The following is a 20,685-nucleotide window of genomic DNA, read 5'->3' on the forward strand; positions in this document are numbered from 1 at the left end:
AGTTGATGTTGCTAAGAAAAGTTAAGTACAACAAAAAGACAACTGGGGTTTGTTCGTTTTAAGCTCTTTCAGTCACCCAAGCAGGTATGAAGCACTTGGGCTAGGTGCCGAGGTTACAAATTCAAGAGTGGAACAATTTCTTCTTACATTCTAATGGGAACTGAGTACAAAATAAATACAAAGAAAATAAATACAAAGTGGTTAAAAACAACAACAATATATTGGGAGAAAATGGAGAATTAAGAATATCATGGGACCTTTGTCTGGAATGGATAGGACAGTAATGACTGACAGCAGAAAGGAGAGCTGTCTGATTCTTACCTTGTGTCTGTTTTCTCTGCAAAGGATGAACATGACTGACAAGTAATTGATACCCAATATAAGTAAGGAGATAGTGAGAGACCACCTAGCAGTCTGACCCAGATGTAGTATAACCTCAGGTCTTAAAAGAACTGGTAGGGGGCAGCTGGGTGGCACAATGGATAAAGCACCGGTCCTGGATTCAGGAGGACCTGAGTTCAAATGTGGCCTCAGACACTTGACACTCGCTAGCTTGTGTGACCCTGGGCAAATCACTTAACCCTCATAGCCCCTCAGGAAAAAAGAAAAGATTTAAAAGAACTGGTAGATGTGATTGCCAAACCACTCAGTGATATTTGAAAAATCATGGAAAATGGGAATGGAACCACAAGATTGAAGGGAGGAAAATGTTACAATTTTCAAAGCAGATAAGACAGTAGTGTTAGCAAACTGTAGACCATTGATTTTGACTTTGATTCCTAGGAAAACTGTAGGATGGCATTAAAGAGATGGTTGACTAACATCTAGAAAGGGAAGCAATGATTTCAAAGAGCCAACATAGCTTCATCAAGAACAGATCAGTATAGATTAGTCTCATCTCTTAGTACAGGATAACTAGGGTAAGTAGAGAAGAAAAATGATTGGGGATATAGCTTACCTAGGTTTTTAACAAAACTTTTGAAAAAATATTTCAAAATCTTCATAGAGAGAAGATGTAGACATAGGTATCAGACAATAAAAAAAAGTCAAATGGATTCAGAACAGTCAGGTTGCCAGACTCGAAGAGGAGTAATTTATGGTTCAGTGTCACCATGTCATAAAAACAGTAGGCTTTCATGGCCCCTGCTGTGTAACATTTTAATCAAAAGAATTGGATCTGGGTGGGTATAAATGGCACACTCATCAAATTTGTAGCTAACCAGGTATATGCTGGAGCCAGCTCATATGGGCTCATGAAAACCAGTTGTTAAATTTTCAGTGCTAGCATTTATAATTTAGAGATCAGCAAATGCTTCAATCAGGGCTTGATTTATTGTTTTGTTGGTTTCTAGACTTAAAATAAGGGAGAAAAACCCAATAATGCAGATCACACTTAAAAATGTATAGTATGTATTTTGGAGAGCCTATTGTTAAACATTATCATTACATCCCTATAGATAACACACAGTTAAAAGAGATAATGGGTGAAAGTCAGGATGCAAAAGGGTCTTTACAAGTGATAGCACTGGACTGAATCAAATAAAATGAAATTCAGTAGAGAGAAATGTAAAGTCTTGTGCTCAAGTATCCCTCCCCAAAAAAATCCATTTCACAAATATAAGATGGGAAAGATATGGACAGATAGTTATCCTGAAAGAGATCTGGGGATTTTAGTGGACTGCCAGGTCAGTGGGAGTGACCAGCGTGATGTGCAGCCATCAAAAGGAGTTTGGTCTTGGATTGCCTGGGGAAGGGCACTAGGGGAGTGATATCAGACCTTCTGTTCATTTCTGTGAGTTAAGAACTCTGATAAGCTGGAGAGTCCAGAAGAAGGCAGCTTGGATTCTACAAAGACCACAGAGATCCTTGGAAAGAACTGAACCTGTTTAGCCTTGAGAAGTCCCTCATGGGGGAGAAGGTCGTGATGGGTGCTTTTTGGCCCAACAGAGCAATGGGTGGAAGTGATAAGAAGGCATATTTTGGCGTGAGGTCAGGAAAAACTAACCTAATAGAACTGTCTGAAAGTGCAGAGGGCTGCTCAGACCCAAGACCACCTTTTCTAATGAGGGTTCCTTTAGTGTGTCCTGTGAACTAGAAGGCTCCTGAGGACTGTGTACAATGTGCCAATTAAATCATTGCTCATTTGGGAGAGAGCAGTCCCCATTTCTGTGATCCATATCTCATAAGTAGGGCAGGAACTGGAATGGAAATGAAACTCCATTTTCACAAAGACTCTGAGAACCTGAGTTAAATGTCTTCCCTGAGATTGTGTGGGAAATGCCTACAGCTCTCCTAATGGCTTTAGCTATTGTGCCAAAGGGTGTGATCTAGACTAGACAAGAAGCGATTTGTTTCGTTATGTCATAAGTGTATTAATAACTTAGAATATTTCAGAACACTGGCACACTTTTTAAAATGTCAGGTGAAATGTTACAAAGATTTTTCAAAGATCATTATTTTGCATTAGAATTTTTTAAAGTGTGCACACATACACACAAAGTATGTAGGCCCAAAGAGGAAGCAGGATTCTTGATAGCTAAAAAGAATAAATATGATTAATAGTTTCTTCCTTTCAATTCTTTCACACCCCCCCCAAAAAAGAAACCTGAAAAGTTTTGTCATAAGTTGATGCTAGAAAAATGTTTGTTGGGACTGTTAAACATTAAGGGTTTTGTACTTTTGTTTTCTTTTTCCTTTTAAAAATAGTATTATCTCAACTAACATGAACTTTGATTAGTCGCTGTCCTTTTCCAACTCTCAAGATAAGTAGCATAACGATCAGTTGGAATCAAGTAGAGACCAAGCTGTTATCTCGGTGCAAAGTTTTGATTCTGTCAAAAGGCTTTTTGAATAGAAATCTTTATTCTTGGGATCAGAGCATGTTTACAGAGTAATTTTTATATTAAAAAATCGTAAGCATAGAAGGGATTTTGCCAGACTGTTGTTATTGTGGAGTGGAAGGATAAGAGGAGGGAAATAGTTTTCTCAATATTACCTAAAGAATTAAAGTCAGAAAGAGGTCAGAAAAGAATTTTAAAAGCTTCCTTGTTAACTTTTTATTCAATGCTAAAACTTTAGAGTTTATAAAGTGTACTTGGCTTTTTTCTTTCTTTTACCTTCTGAATCTAATTTGTCTGATGTCAAGCATGTATTATGTAATGATACTGCAAATTTCTTTCTGTTCTTCTAGGATTTAACATTAACCATACTTAAATATTGTTTCTAGCTAATGTTATTAACATTATTGAATATTTCAGTTAACATAAACTTTACCTTAATAAAGAGATTCAGTGTTATTTTCAAAGCTTTAGTCTCAGTTCTTTCATGCTCTTTTCATTTGTTGCTAATTCATCCTATCAACAGAAGTTCAAGATTTGCTCATTAATCTAGCAGATTCATCGAATTGAACCAAATGCACATTACATTGGAATGAGCACTAGCTGTGGAGTAACATGTTAGTTCTGCTGCTAAATCTGTGTGACTTTCCCTTATGTAAACCTCATCTTCTTCATCTGTCCAATGACAATGGACTAAATCTATGACTACATTTTTCATCTCATACTTTTCAGGTGCTTTGGCAAAGGGGGCAGGGAGGGAACGGGACACTGGTAGAACCTATAGAAACCAACCCTTTCCTGGGAAACAAATAGTTTGGTAATAAATAGACCAATAATACACTGGAGCAGTGCTGTGTTCCCAATAAACAAATAAATAACCCTCAATAAGGAAAATAAGAACATTTCAAGATTACAGGCCTATAACCAAACACATTTATAGACCTAATGAATGCAAAAACGTATTTTTGCTGTGACATGATTTATTTATTCCTTCTATCACCAGGTTCTATGGTACAGTGTTTAGAACATTGCACATAGATCAGGAAGAAAGGCATTCAAATTTTACCTCAGGCATCACGGCTTGTATGACCTTGAGCAAGTCACCTTAACCCCATCTGCCTCAATTTCCTCATCTGTAAAGTAGAGATGATTACTGCACTTTCCTCACAGAGTTGTTGTGAGGATAAAATGAGATAATTGTAAAGTACTTTGCAAAACTTAAAGCACTTTATAAATGTTCGCTGTTATTATTGTCATTGTTGTCGTCATAACCATCACCTCCATCTCTTGCTTGCTTGGCGGCCCATCTTCCTCTGTATTAACTTTGATCACTGCTTTCAGTGATCTCATATTTCACCCGTATTCCAGCAGGGCCGTCGAAACTTGGACTTTGCCACTGGCATTTATATTTCAGTGTTGAGCAATGTCCTGCATTTAACGACCTTACTGAACTCTTCCTAAATCACCTCTCTGAGCAGAAACTTTGTACAGGGTTTAGAACTGCAGGAGACAAAATAACCGTAGAATCACTGATTCTCAAGAGGCCCTAGGATGTTAACCAGAAGCCATCTCACAGCCCCTTTAGCCCAGTCTCCTTACATTCCGGATGAACCTGAAGCCCAAGGAGGTGGTACTTTGGCCAAGCTCAGACCGACAGTAAGTGACAGAGCTGTAATTTGAGCCCTAGTCCTCTGACTTAAAATCTAATCCATATTCCAGGTATTGCATAGAGTTTAGATATCACCGATTCCATGAAGCAAGTCATCTTAATCATGTTATCATTTTCAGGGTCTTTTTAAATGACTGATCTGAAGAAAATCTTGTGTTTAACCATGCTATCTATTATGCGGTAATAAGCAAATGTCAGTATTGAAGGTTTTGGGATCTTTTAAAGAACCATTTCCATTATTAAAAAAATATATTAGTAATGGTTTCTTCTTGATATTTTCATTTAATGTTGCTTAACGTTGCATTGTTTCTGGGTGGTCCAAATGCTTCAAATATCTTTTAATGTAACAAAAGAAATACTTTTTAATTTGGTCTTCCTATTCTAGGTAGATGCCCATAGATGCAGCTTTCATTCCCTTTGATACAGTATCTAAATTCATTGTACAAATCATTAGCAATTGGTATCTTAAACAAGATCCTTAATAAAGTCTCTTGATTTCCCCACCCCCCCCAAAATAAGTTAATGCCTGTTCTTTCTATACTGCACAGAAGTGAAGGAAATAAAAAAATGTGGTAAGAGTAGTAAAGTCATGTAGATCTGCTTAGCCATTATGAATTCATACCTCTCATGGTGTTAATTTATGGAAACTAGGGAAAGTTCATTCAGCTTTTAAAATTCAATTTCTTCTGAGAAACATGAAAAATGTTCTGCAGTCTGATCTAATGTTTACAGCTAGTCTAAGATTGCAAAATTAAATCAACAAATATTTGAGTACCCACTATGTGCAAGACAATTGCTAGGGCTATAGGAGTCATGGAATGTGAGTTCTGACCTCCAAGGTGCTTGTAATCATTAAAAGGGAAAGGAGATGTCCTGAGGCAGTATGATTATCAAAAGGAAGCAAAACATAGTTTCCCTGGGAAATAGCTGCTGTGGGATTGCATCCTTTTACCCTCCTCCATCCTCCCACCATCTCCAGTGGATAGTTGAATTACCCTACCAGTAGTAGGTTACCTTACATAGCTTATTACCATTTTGGATATCCTTAGGAAGATGTAGTGTGTGTAACTTCCCCTTTCCCTTCTTGCCTTTCTTCCCTACTCATCTACCCATCTCATCACTGCTTTGGGACTTCTCTGACTTCTCCACTGTGCCCCCAAGAAGCACATTATTGGGAAAACCTCGTTCATCATTCTCCAAGATCCCACCAGCCTTGATACTATACCTTATCACACTTATTACACTCTTAGGCCCTCCACAAACTTCAACATCTCCACTTAAGCATGAAGCTTAAAAAAAAAAAAAAAAGCATGAAGCTCAGCTCAAACATCTCATTTCTTACCTGGCTGGACTTCTTTGGGACTTCTGCATCATGCCTCCATAGTTAGATACCTTCTGCCCCAACCCCCAGCTTCCAGTTGTTCCTTATCTTCTCCCATCAGATTATAACTTCCTTGAGTTCAGGAACTGACTTTCATCTTTGTAGGCCCAGCACCTAGCACATAGTAGGTACTTAAAAATGTTTATTGACTATTGGCTTATCACATATTCATTATGCAGCATTCCATTCTCACTATAGCCTCTCCCCCACCATGAACCTTTTTATTCTTTGAGAAAAGAGTGAAAACTAAGCTAGAGTGATATTAGCCCTCACATTGACTATATTGGAATAGATATGTTAATTTTCTTCCTTTTCTGCTTTTTCCCCCCTGAGAATCAGTATTGCTATATATTTTTCTGTCCTTAAGATCTTATGTCTAAGGGGGCAACTAGGTGGTGCAGTGGATAAAGCACCCGACCTGGATTCAGGAAGAACTGCTTTCAAATTCGGCCTCAGACACTTGACACTAGCTGTGTAACCCTGGGTGAGTCACTTAACCCTCATTGCCTGGCCAAAATTTTTTTTTTTTAATCTTATGTCTGTATGTCATCTTTAGTGCATCGTCTTTAGTTAGTTTTCAAAATAATATTTATGCTTATCTGATTCTACAGAGATAACATATGCTAATAATTGAAATATTACAGCAGTAACCCGATTACTAGCTAAGACTCTAAATTTTATAGTTTTTTACTTCAGTGAAAACTATTTTTCAGCTATTAGGGCTTTATATGATACTAAGGTTAGTTTGGAATCCAGAAGATCTAGCTGAGTTGTTCCTTAACATGTACTATTCCCAACTAATGTAAATATAATTTTACATATGTATAATTTCACGTTTATGGAAGCTTATATTAAATACTAACACAAGTTGTAGTTGTGACACAAAGCACTTAGAGACATTTACCCTTAGATAAAATGTTATGGATTTCCAGCTGCCTACTGAACACTCTTTCTTGCTATCACTTCAAACTCAGTATAACCAAAATTGTACTATTTTCTGTGTTGGTTTTCCTTTTTCCATTGGTGACATCAACATTTTCCCAGCCTTGAAATTTTAGTTATCTTTGATTTGTCCCTTTCCTTTATTCAGTATATCTACAACCAATCATCATTGTTGATTCTTTTACAATCTTAGCTGTTTTTCACCACCCTAGTCCTGATGTTCATTTCTTTATTTCAGTGATGTAGTGAAAAGAATCAGAGGAACTAAGTTTGAATCTCACTTCGCTAATGATTATGTGTGATCTGAGGCTTTTCACTTAACATTTATGGGCCACAGCAGGAATGTTGGACAAGATAGATGTCTAAGGGCATGCATATCTAAGTCTTTTGATCTTAAGACTACTACTATATATAGTCTGCTTGCTAGCTGTCAGTAGTACTTGAGAATCCACTGTTAAATATAGTGGATGAGATTTTCTTAATTTGGACTTTTTACTTTGTATTTCTCTATTTAGACTACTCAGTTGTCTCTGTTGTCTTGGCTTGTATTAGGTTTTTGTTTTTGGAGTGGGGTTTTTCATTCAAAATGGTTATATATTTCTCCATAAAGGGATGTTATTTCACTTTTGAAAATTAGAAACAAAACAAATTAAACCAATTAAATTTAAAGTTAATTTAAAGTTTCAAGTTATAACCATTCTCAAATTATTTCAGTTTTAAAAATTACTACTTTGGGAAAAACTTGCATATTTTATTGTAGAGCTAACCCAGAGCACTGAAATTTGGGCTTAATCAAGGCATTTTATTTCTTCTATAAGAGAACAGCCAGCTACAGACACACACTAACCTAGTACCGTGGCCAAATTCTTCACCGGGACTCAGTACTAATAAGCAAACTGTAATATTTGAGGGTTACAGAAAGTCAAATGCATGTGGTACAAAATTAGCTGAGGGGGAAAGGAATGGGGGAGGGAGAAAGATCAGAAATTGATGTGGGTATAATACAACACCGAAGAGTCAGTGAGGTATTTTAGCCACGTGGGAATTCTGGAATATGTTCTGAGAAAGGTAAGACATTCGAGGATAATTGATTACAAGTTAAGCAGATGTTTCCCATTGTTCTGCCTAGAGCTAACAAAGTTTCCCATGGAAAAAACCAACTTTCTCATGGTCTTTCATGAGTAGCGTTGTCTAGACTGTGCTGGTCCTTTGCTGTAATAGCAAGCGCTCTAGAAGCACAACAGTAAAGAAGAGCCTAGAGCTTTGATTCCACAACACTTAGCTGAATGACACTGAGAAATAAAACAGATATTAATATAATGTTTGTAGGCTTCACCTTTTGCAGTAAAGCAGTAGGCCCACACAATCTTAACTCTGTTGATTTAACAAGCACAAACTCAGATTTGACCTTGTTTGTTGCTACTGTATTAAATAATTGCAGTATTACATTCATTGTCACTCGGAGTTATTTTACCATTTAGTTTCATTTTTGTTATCTTTCATTTAAACTTTGTTTTTGTTTAAAAAGGCAGGTTGTTTATGCCAATGTTGTATTTGAAAATGTCTTATAATTAGTTTTTGCTTCACACGGTCTTGAAAACCCTGCCCTAATAAATACAGACTCTATTCTAAAGAGTCTTCTTTTTAATCCTAATGTCTACCCTTATAGCTGAATTTAAGGGAACTTCATAGAGAAGAACCCATTATTCCTTGAGTAGCTAAGCAAGCCCTATCTCAACATGACCAGAACAGAAGTCTTATCTTTCCTCCTAAAACTCATCTTTCTCCTCAGTTTCCCCATTTCGGCTAACAGCACTGCACTGCCATCCTTCTGATCACCCAGGTTCCCAATATCATTGTCCTCAAATCACCTCTCCATTCAATCCAGCCATCCCATGCAGTCAGCTGCCAAATCATGACATTTCTAGTGCTAAGAATCCATCCCTTCCTTAATCCTAAGTTTTGTTTTTATCTGTTTTCTCTCACAACCTAGCTAATGTGGAGATGTTTCCCATGACTTATGTATAACTTATATTGAATTGCTTGAATTCTTGGGGGTGGGAGTGGGGGGTTGGGAAGGGAGGGAGGAAGAGAAGTCGGAACACAAAGTTTTTAAAAATTGAAGTCAAAATTTGTTTTTACATGTAATTTGGAAAATAAAATTCTAAACAGAATCCATCCTATCCCTCCCTTTCTCTTGTTCACACAGCCACCATCCTAGTTCTGATTCTCACCTCCTCTTTCCTGGAAAATACCAATCTATTTCTCCTTGGTCTTTCTGCCTCAAGTCTTTTCCCACTCAACACAACTCAACATTGATATTCTTAAAATTCAAATCTGACCATATCACTCCCATACTCAAAAACTCCCAATTCCTCCCTATTATTTCCTTAATCAAATACAAACTGCTCTTCTGGCATTTGAAATACTAAATAACCTGGCTCCAATCCACCTTATTCCTCCTTCCAAACTGACCTTCTTCTGTTTCGCATATGAAGCACTCCATCCTCCATTTCTTCGCATTTCACCGCCAGGTACAGAGTTGTCTCCCATACCTACCTGGGATGCACTCCCTCTTGGCCTTTATCTTTTCCTTAGAAAACCTACTTTCTTTCAATGCTCAGCTCAAACACTGCCTTCTACTTGAAGCCCTTCCTGATTCCCCCCCAACTGCTAGAATCACCTTGTATTGATTTTGTGTGCTTTTATGTATTTAATTATGTACAAAGACTCTGAGATTTAGAGCTGGAAGGGACCTCAGAGGGAATCAAAGACTTAGGCTCCTCATTTTACAGATAACCGAAGCCCAACAATGCTAAAGAACTTGACCAATGTCACATAGTAAGTATCTGAGGCAGGATTTGAACCTAAAAGTCTTCTTACTTTAAGTTAAGCACCCTATCTACTGCACCACACTGTCTCTCATGTGTCTCCCTGATAAAATATAAGCTTTTGTTCTTGTATCCTCGGTGTATAGCACGGTCAGTAAACATTTATTAAGCACTTACCACATGCTAAGTGCTGGAAATATAAAGAAATATATCCACAGGCCCTGAAGGGGTCCTTGGATTTCACTTTTTAAACCCTTGTATTCCATGCCTTTAAGAATTATTTGGAATTTCTTTACACATAAAGTATAATTTTTGTGTTAAAGAAACCTAAATTTTAATTTGTCTTCCTATGCTATTTGTCATAAAACCAAAGTTGTCACTTTATTTTATTTCAGTTTATAAAATAAACTATTAGATCACAAGGCCTAGGTCTCCATAATCCTCTTTGTACATTTGGTACAGTGCCACCTCTAGTTAAGCACTTGCTCATCATCTGCCCATTCAGTGGAGGCAGGGAATTAATTTTTTGTTCATTCCTTATTGTTAGTGGCTCATTAAGGTTATGACATAGCTATGGGACAATGTGTGTATCATTGCAGAAGCAGTTCTTCAGTGCAATAATATCATTTATTACTCCCATCTAAAGTAGGAAGAGCATTTTTCACATTTGGAAAAGTTGCCACTAAAGGAATGTAAGCTTCTTATTTTTATTTCCATATTAAAGTGTCAGCAGCACAAGAAAGCTGAGTTAGCTAGTTTTCAACAAGTTTGTAAAGTTCTATATTCTGCATTCCTAAACATTCACAATTATATCAAACAAAGACAGATTCAGTAGAATATTGTTTTGAGATAGAAAGGCTTTTCTTAGAAGGTGGAGAAGATTCCAAGCATGCTAGGTTATTTTTCCCTGTTTCTTGTTTAATCAGATTAGTCTAATTAGATTAATCAGATTAATGGTGAGTTTATCAATTTAATTTATCAAATTTATGAATTTTTTAGTCTTTTCAAAGAACAAGCTTTTAGTTTTCTTTACCTTTTCAGGGGGGGAGTTGTTTTCAATTTATCTATTTCCCCCTCTAACTTTTAATATCTTCTCTTTTGTGATTATTTTAGGTTCGTTTGTGGTTTTCTAATTATTTAAATGCATATTTAATTCATATATTCTTTTTCTCTTTTGGTATCTTGTTTCATCATTATCATTTTCCTTTACATAACTATTATTTCTATGATTTGTTCTTTGACACACTCATTATTTAATGTTATATTTTTAAGTCTTCATATAGGTCTGCATCTTTTGTTTGTGGTCCCTGAGATAATTTCTATTTTTATTGAGCTATGGTCTGTAAAGGATGTATTAACTATTTCTGCCTTCTTACATATGTTTGCAATACCTCTGTATGTAGTACGTGATCAGTTTTTGTAGGAGTTCCATATGGTACAGAGAACTTCTTTTGCTGTCTTATTTAGAAGATGCCATATATCTTTTAACTCTAGTTTATCCAGCAATTTATTCATTTCCATGTTTTCCATTTTGTTTATCTTTCCATTTGACTTATCCAAAACTCATAAAGGGATATTGAAATCTCTTGTCACTATTGAGTTACCAGCTATGTTTTCGTGAAACTCAGGTATTTCTTTTGTTTATTTGGATGCTAAGGCATTTGGAGCACAGAAATTTATTACTGATATTGGTTTGTTGTCTATGGTTCCTTTCAACATAATATAGTCTCCTTGTTTATCCTTTTTTATCTTTTGAATGTTTGTTAGGATGATGGCAACTCCTACTTTTTTTTTTATTCATTTGATTCATAGTAACTTTTTTTTCTATCCCCATGGTTTTATTTTGTGTGTGCCTTTGCTTTATAAGTGTGTTTTTTGTAAGCAACAGATGGTAGAGTTTCTTTTTCTTATCCAATCTGCTACTCTTTTTTTATTGTTGCTTTTATTTTGTTGGATTGTTTAATCCATTCAAAGGCATGAGAGTTAGGTTTAAGTTTTCCTCCATTTAATTCTAATATTGGGGTTTTTTTCCCAAATTATAATTTCCCCCTCTTTTGTTGTAAACAGATCATTATGTTCCTCTGTTTACTTTAAATATTTTTTAAAGACTTACATGAACTGATGTATAGTGAAGTGAACAGAACCAGAACACTGTGACAGTGACAGCAATATTGTTTGATGAATTGTGAATGACTTAGCTTTTCTCAGCAGTACAGTGATCCAAGATAAGTCCAAAAGACTCATGATGAAGCATACTATCTGACTCCAGAGAAAGAAATTATATTGATGGAACAGGGACTGAAGCAAGCTGATTTTCACTTTCTTTCCTTTTGTTGTTTTTTTTCTTTTATTCAAGTCTTATACAATATTACTAGTATGGAAATGTTTTACATAAATGTACATTTATAACCATTATCTGATTGCATACTGCCTCAGGGAGGGGGGGTAAAGAGGGAGAGATAAAATCTGAAACTCAGAACTTTAATAAAAATGTTCATTTTAAAAATCAAACAAATAAACATTTTTTTTAAGTTCCCCTGTTTCCACTGCCTTTCTTTCCCTCACCCCTAATCCCCTCCTCTCAATTGTTACCCTTTCCCTTTGGCATTTTGTTCTTTTTTCTGCTTACATGCTTCCCCACACCCATTTTTTCCTCAATTAGTCAAGTAGATTCCCCCTTCCTCTCCTCCCCTTCACTTAGTCCTATTTATTAGGGTTTTTTAAATTTCATTTTTGCACCCCTTTCCAAAAAGAATTTCTCTCACTCTTGTCATTTTCCATCCTCTCGGTCTTCTCTGTACTCTCATTCGCTGATTCATGCATGTATTTCTCATGCAATCAAAGATTCCAAAGGATTCATTTTAGGCTCTTTGCTCTAAGTGTTCTCTGCCTATAAAGGCTTGCCCTATGGATTTCCCTTTTTTTACTATGCCACAGTCCCAGAACAATGCCAGTTATTTCAGGTGGGCTGCCCACCGTTAATTATACCCTTCCCCGGTTACCATTTTTTCCACATTCACCTCAAAATTTCTTCCCTATGTCCATGCTTTCCCATTCCCTCAGTTGCCAGTTTCCCCCAGAACTTCCAACTCTCCACACCCCCCCAATGTAGGACTAGACTTTCCAGGAACCAAATCCCCCATGCTATACCCAGAATAGGGTCCCCATCTCCCTTCAAAAACTATTCTTTTCATCCATATGAGCATTCATCTGTGGAAACCCCCTACTATCATTAAAGTAATGCCTCCTTCATTCTTCCCACCCATCTTTTCAATCCTCTTCCACTTCTTCACCCAGTCTCTTATAGGCTCTTCTCTTTCTGAGACCACAGAGGTTACCTTACCCTCACTGCTAGTCCTTGATTTAACCTCAGGATATCAAACTCTACTCTCTAAACCCCTATTTCCCTCCTCCCCTTTCATGTACTTTCTTATGTTGTAACGTAGTCCTACAAAACAAAGCAAAAAAATGTATTCACTCATAGACAGGATATCACCAGGTTGTATCCATTCTGTCCTCTGTCCAACTCTTTACTGTTGCCTCAACCAAATTTCTGCCTTTACCTCTGTTTCCTTGTGGACATTTAGAAAGAAGTCTCTAAGTTGTTGCTCTGTTGTTACTTCTGTTCTTGCCTGCTACATTTATTAATTTCTCTTGCATCTCTGTTGTTTGGGGTGTTCCAGGAGCAAATAATCTCTTCAGTTCTGGTTTTCTTTCTAAAAATGTTTCAAACTTTTCTTTATTATTGAACTTACCCCCACCCCCACCCCCATGTATGGTCAAACTTAGATTTACAGAGTGGGTCACCTTGGGCTCCATCCTGAGCTCTGTTGTGCTTTGGCCACATTCCCTTCCCACCTGTGTTTTTTTAGGAGATGCTGAATAGTCTTGTATTATTCAGGTGTCTTTTCCTTTGTATTTGAAAGTCTTTCTCCTGATCACTTGTTGTTTCTGAATTGCATTGTTAAACTTAACCAGTCAGCCTGGAGTGTCAGTATGTGAGTTCTTTCAATTGGCATTTTTCATCTTCCACATTCAGAAGTTGTGGGTGTTCTCTATTATTTCCTTCATTGTGGAGTTAAGGTTTGGGGTCCTGTCGTATTCTTCTGGAAGACCTATGATCCTTAGGCACGCTCTATGCATCCTATAAGAGCCATATACCTTGCTTGCATAATGAGCATATTTTCTATTAACATTCTCATTTTTTTGCTTCTCTTCTTCGAGATTCCCCTTCACGTCTGTGTATTTGCTTTCCCAATCTATATTCTCTTTTATTTCTTTGGGCAAGGCTTGCCATTAGAGATGCAAATTTTTCTATTCTGCCCATTATTCTTGCTGTGTAGGGCACAATTTCTGCTTTCATAATTCCCCTTTCTCTTTTGAACCAGCCAGGAATAGCATGTTACAGTTCAGTTCCATGGTATCTTCAAATTCCACAGGGTCCTCTATCTCATCAGTGTTGGATCATTTTGTTTGTTTTGTAATATTTATTCATAGATGCCAGATCTCATTTATTAGGTCTGGAAGCCATATTCCCTTCTGTTGATTTATCTGTTTATGTTTTCATTTTCTTCTGCCTGTAATCTTTGGTAATTTCAGTCTCTTTCTGACCCCCTGGCCTTGGATTATGGTTTGCTTGGGGACGGGATCTCAAAGTATCTCAGTCTTCTTTCCATGGTGAGCAATTCATGGTTCACCAACAGAGGTCTTTATCCTGAATGACTTTTGGGCAGTCAGAACTGGTCCCTGCCAAACGCTGTGCTCTTTCCCTCAAGCTTAACAGAATGCTGCACAGCACCCCCACAAACACACATAGTGTCCTGTCCTGGTGTCCTATCCTGCTCCCTTGATTCCTTAGTTCTTTTGGCCCTATACTAGCAGTTTGGAACTTTGCAGTGCTGATGCTACAGGGTTGGAGCTTTGCAATGCTAGCACTTGCCTCTACTACAGAGTTTTGGGGTTGTTTGCCTGGCTTGAGTTCTGCTGAAATTAAAGTCTCCCTTGGCACAAGCAGTTCAAAGTATTGGTGCTACAGGGGCGTATTCACTGGCAGGGTTTTGTTCCTCAGGGGCTGTGGCCACCTCTCTATTGTAGCCGGTTTCTCATAGTCATTGGAAAGGAGAAAGGACTGGGTTTGGGGATGGGCTTTGTTATAAGCCTGTGTCATGTCCTTAAGTTTGCTAGTGCAGCCTCACTGTCAGTAGCATGAAGGTAAGGAACAAGTGCTGACTGAGCTCAGGGTCAATAAATGTCAATTCGTGGCATTTGGGTTTTTCATTGTTTTTTATTTTAATTTCATTTAAATTTCATTTTTACTTCAGATGTCCTAGACCACGGAGACATCTGAAGTTGCTTTATTTTGGCACATAATTTCTATCTTGGAGATGTTTAAAAGATTATGGGGATTAGAGAAAATGTCCAATCCTCCATCTTGTTGCTCATGGGACCCAAAAGTCCTGATTATTTCCAGTTGATTAAACTTTCTTTTCCTCAGCTAATCTGGAAAAGTAAGAATAGATTATATTAAATTTCTTAGATTTGGTTCTTAATGAAATCTTTTTTTTCCCCAATTACATTTAATTATTCTTTGCTTCCAAAATGTGTTTTGTTTTGTTTTTTTTCAACAAGTTGCATCATCCAGGTGCCATCTCCAGCCCAGGGTTATAAAGAGTATGAAAAAGAGTAGAAGCTATTTTTCTCATTTGTAGTCTAATTCAACTTGACTATTAAACTGCTGGTTCCTCTATCTCTTATAGATGCCTCTGGCTCTTGACTATTCCTCCATATCTGAGTAGAAGACTGCCATTAGAATGTTTGTGTTGGTGCCAAATAGGACATTTAGCGTAATTTAAAACTGACTGCACAGCTAGTTTTGAGTGAATTTGCTTGATTAGCTTCCTCCAGGTAGTCACCAAAGTAACCACCAAGTCCATTGCAAGTCATAGTTAAAAAGAAAAGGGAGGAGAAAAATTCCTACCTTTCCAGAACACTACCGCCACCACTTTTCTCTTGATCTCATTTGACCTTTTCCTTGAGCAGTTCTTGGGAAGAATGAGATTATAATAACACTTCTGTCATGGAATCCTTTTACCTTTTGTGACATCTTGGTCACAGAGGCTTCACAAACCTATTAGAATGTTACCTATTATCATTATTACCACTATCACAAAATTATGTTTTAACCAATTCTTTCTTTAGTAATACCAAGTAACCAATACCTAGCTCCTTTATTGATTAGGCACTACAGAATACATGGAAAGAGTTAAAATTTATGGCACTTGAAATTTTAATGTACAGTGTTATAGTCCAGAAACCTCCGAGACCACATTGGCTCACTTGCAGTAGATCACTCCAACTTTGGTCATATTCCAGCCTTTTACTTTTCTGAAAACACCCACACCCTTCTTCTTTGCTTTCTCCCTCTTTGATTTATGGGAATATCTCTATACTTCACTACCTGTGACATCAGAGATGTGGAAAGCAGCCAGATGCACTTAAATAAGAATCTGTCCCCTCCCTGTAAAACCCATGGACTTTGGCTGCTTCAGAGAGTTTCCATATCCTTAAAGTTATTGGAACATAGAAATCACACATATGACCTAGGAAAAAGGGAGAGATCAATGATGGTAGAGTAGAGGAAGCTTTACAGCCAAGCTCTCCCAACATTTCCTTCCAAACAACTTTAAAATAATGCCTAAAATTGAATTCTGGAGCAGCATAACTAACAAAAAGTTGGGGTAAGACATTTTTCCAGCTCAAGACAACTTAGGAGGTCAGAGGAGAGGCATCTGACACAAGGTTGGGGCTGCCCAGAGCACACATCACAGCAAAACCATCTGCTTTGGAAGCAGCTGTGACCGCAGCAGTTTCAATAGCTCTCAACCCAGAGATGTAAGGGAATTGGACAACTGGTCAGAAAGAGATTATACAACATCCATGTGCTAGGACTGGGTGCTATTAAGTAACTCCATTTCCAGGTCACAATTCCCGGGGGAAGAGAAATACTTGCCACTTCAAGGGAGCAGGGCCCTTACCCAGGTAAGGATCAGAGTACAGACCAGGAGAACAATAAGCACACCTCTGCTCAGATCACACCACTTTGAAAACACCAAAAACTTACAAACCCCCAGAACTAGCTGTGAAAACAGGAACTTGGAAAAGCCTGAAGCATCTGATGATCTGAGCCCAACTTTAAGATAAAGTTCAAAGTCAAGAAATAGGCTGGGAAAATGAGCAAACAATAACAACAACAAAAAAGAACCAGACCATAAAAAGCTATTATGGTAATAGAGACTATCAAAGACAAACTCAGAAGAAATAAGAATGTGAACAAGCAAAGGCTCAAAGAAAAATGCAAGTTGCCTACAGCCCCAACAAAAATTCCTGGAAGAGCTCAAGAAAAAGCCAAAAAACTTATTTTAAAATAAAGAGTGGTAGAGGAAAAATTGGGGGTGGGGGGAGGGAGTGGGAGCAGTACAAGAAAAGGATGAAAAGAGAATTGATAGCTTGGTAAAAGGTACACAAAAAATACTTTTGCCAAATGGCAAAAGAGGAACAAAACCTCACCAATGAAAATAACACCTTAAAAATTAGAATTGTCCAAAATGGAAAAAAGAGGTGCAAAAGGTTACTGAAGAAAATAATTCCTTAAAAATTAGAATGGGGCATGACTCCACAAGACATTATGAAACAATAAAACGAACTCAAAAGAATGAAAAATAGAATAAAATGCGAAAATCTTATTGGGGGGAAAAAAGCAGCTGACCTGTAAAATAGATTGAGGAGAATTGATTTAAGAATTATTGAACAACCTGAAAACCATGATCAAAAGAAGAGCCTAGATGTCATTTCTCAAGAAATTATAAAGGAAAATTGGCCCAATATCTTAGAACTGGAGGGTAAAATTGAAAATGAGAGAATCTGCTATTCACCTCCTGAAAAAGATCCCTAAATTCAAACTCCTAGGAATAACATAAACAAATTCCAGAGCTTCCAGGTCAAAGAGAAAATACTGAAAGCAGCCAGAGAGAAACCATTCAAAGTCACATTTAGAATCAGTCACAATCACACAAGACTTAGCAGCTGCCATGTTAAGATAGCAAAGGGCTTGGAATATGATATTCTAGGAGGCAAAGGAACTAGGATTGTAACCAAGAATAACCTACCCAGCAGAACTGAATATAACCCTTCAAGGGAATAATGGACAGTTCATTAAATAGAGGACTTGCAAACATTGCTGGTGAAAAGATCAGAGCTAAATAGAAAATTTGACATTCAAATACAAGACTCAAAGAAGCATTAAAAGGTAAACATGAAAGAGAAATCATAAGAGATTTAATAAGGTTAAACTGTTTGCAGTCTTCTATGGAAAATGATACATGTAACCCCTAAGAACTTTATCATTATTAGGACTTTTAGGAGTCTACATAGATAGAGGGTAGGGATGTGAGTCTATTATGTTGAGATAATCTCCAGAAATGGATGAATAAGAAAAAGGGGTACATTGGGAAGAATTAGAAGGGAAAGGAAGAATGGAGAAAATGACACACAAAAGAGGCACTTAAGGGAAAACTTTTATAATGAAGGAGGAAATGTGGGGAAGCCATGAGAAGTGCTTGAATCTCACACTCCTCATGTGAACTGGTTCAAAGAGGGAAGAATATGAATATATATATGTGTGTGTGTGTGTGTGTTTGTGTGTGTGTGTATTCACACACACATATACACACACTCATTCAATTGGGTATAAAATCTATCTTGTCCAACAGGGGAGTAAAAGGGAAAGGGGATAAGAAAAGGGGGGAGGGGTGATAAGAGGGAAAGCAGATTAAGGGGGGCAATGGTCAAAAGCAAAACAAACTTTTGGGAAGAGACAGTAAAAAATAAGAGAAAGATAAACAAGAAAAAAACAAGGATCAAGGGAAATACACAGTAAGCTATCATAACTGTGAATATGAGTGTGATGAACTTACTCATAAATTGGAAGCAAATAGCAGAATGGATTAGAAACCAGAATCCAGCAATATGTTGCTTGAAACAGAAAGACACAAGGGGAATAAAAATAAGGGACTGGAGCAGAATCTAATATATTCTCTCTGAGGAAAGCAAAAGCAAAAATAGACCTAATTAAAGGAGAACAATCAAGGAAATTACATTTTGCTAAAAGGCACCGTAGACAGTGAAATAACAGCAATATTAAACATATATGCATCAAATGGCATAGCATCCAAATTCTTGAAGAAAAAGTTAAAGGAGTTACAGGAGGAGATCAAGTGTAAAACCAAACTAGTGGGGTACCTCAACTCTGCCCTCTCAGAACTAGATAAATCTAATCATAAAATAATTGAGAAAGAAGTTAAGTAGATGAATAGAATTTTAGAAAAGTTAGATATGATTAACCTCTGGAGAAAATTGAATGGGAATAGAATCTGTATAGCACTTTCACAAAAACTTACTGTGTATTAGGGTGTAAAAACCTCACAAACAGATACAGAAAAATGGAAATGTTAAGTGTTCCCTTTTCAGATCATAATACAATAAAAAGTACATTCAGTTAGAGGCTATGGAAGCAAAGATTAAAAATTAATTGGTACTTACTAGCTGTGTGACCCTGGGCAAGTCACTTAACCCCAATTGCCTCACCAAAAAAAAAAAAATTTAATTGGAAACTAAATGGTCTAATTATAAACAATGAGTTGTAAAAGAACAAATCATAGAAGCAATCCATAATTTTATTAAAGAGAATGACAACAGTGTGATACCATACCATAATTTATGGGATACAACCAAAATGGCACTTAGAGGGAAATTATATCAATAAAAAAGAGAGAGAGCAGATCAATAACCTGGGCATGCAACTAAAAAAACACATCAAAAATCCTCAAGCACCAAAAAGGAAATCTTGAAAAAGAAAATGGAAAGGTTTAAAAAATTGAATAAGTAAAAAAAACACTATGATGTGTTTTTTATTGTGGAGGGTTACATCAATAAAATAGATAAGCCATTGGCTAATTTGGTTTTTAAAGAGAGAGAAGAAAACTGAAGTACTAGTATAAAAAATGAAAAAAAACGAATGGACCTCCAGTGAAGATTAAATTAAAGCAATTATGAGAGGCTATTTAGCCCAATTACATGCCAATAAATCTGACCCTAAGTGAAATGGATGAATATTTACAAAAATGTAAATTGCGGGGGCAGCTAGGTGGCACAGTGGATAAAGCACTGGCCCTGGATTCAGGAGGACCTGAGTTCAAATTTGGCGTCAGACACTTGAGGCTTACTAGCTGTGTGACACTGGGCAAGTCACTTAACCTTTATTGTCCCACAAAAAACACCACCACCAACAAAAATATAAATTGCTCAGGTTAATAGAAGAGGAAATAGAATATGTAAACAATTTGAACAAGCTCCCTAAGAAAAATTCCTCAGGAACAGATAGATTTGCAAGCAAGTTTTACCAAACATTTAAATAATTAATTCCAATAGTATATAAACCATTTGAAAAAATAAGGAGTCCACCAAACTCCTGTGATGACACAGATATGATTTTGATACCTAACCCAGAGAGAGCAAAAACAAAGAAGGAAAACTATAGACCAGTTTCCCTAATGACTATTGATGCAAAAATTTTAAATACAACACTAAAAGGAGGTTACAGCAGTACATCACAAAGATCATACATTATGACCAAGTGGGATTTATACCAGGAGTTTTGTTTTTAGTTTTGATGTGTTTATATACTAAATGGGATTAAAACTTTTAAGGTAGCCCTTTTTGCTCCAGTAGTTCTGTGATCTAGGGGAGGCTTTTCAGAAATCTTTACTGGCGACTTTAGGACTTCTCTATTGTACCCCAGGAAGCTCATCATTGAGATAACCTCATCATGCTGTAAGATCTCCTCAGCCTTGGTACTCTAGCCCATCACTACCTTCTGCCTCTCTAGGGCCATAAAGGTCAAACTTCACTTTAAGGAGAGAGATCAGCTCAGGCATCTCCTTATTTCTCGAATGGCTACACTACTTTAGG

General features: G+C 36.9%; 1 protein-coding gene across 4 annotated transcripts in view; it reads left to right on the forward strand.

Moving 5' to 3' along the window:
* Nucleotides 1–20,685, forward strand: part of TMCC1 (transmembrane and coiled-coil domain family 1) — a 195,056-nt gene that overhangs the window by 124,943 nt on the left and 49,428 nt on the right. Inside the window, exon 1 of one of the 4 annotated variants that reach the window (XM_043969622.1) lies at nt 4,368–4,493. The exons of the other annotated variants lie outside the window; for them this stretch is intronic. Within the exon in view, the coding sequence (XP_043825557.1) occupies nt 4,389–4,493 (105 nt within the window). The 5' untranslated portion in view covers nt 4,368–4,388. Of the gene's footprint in view, nt 1–4,367; nt 4,494–20,685 lie in introns of those variants that run through there. 4 annotated transcript variants of the gene reach the window in all.

The sequence above is a fragment of the Dromiciops gliroides genome, chromosome 1 (genome assembly GCF_019393635.1).
Source record: "Dromiciops gliroides isolate mDroGli1 chromosome 1, mDroGli1.pri, whole genome shotgun sequence".
Lineage (NCBI taxonomy): Eukaryota > Metazoa > Chordata > Mammalia > Microbiotheria > Microbiotheriidae > Dromiciops > Dromiciops gliroides.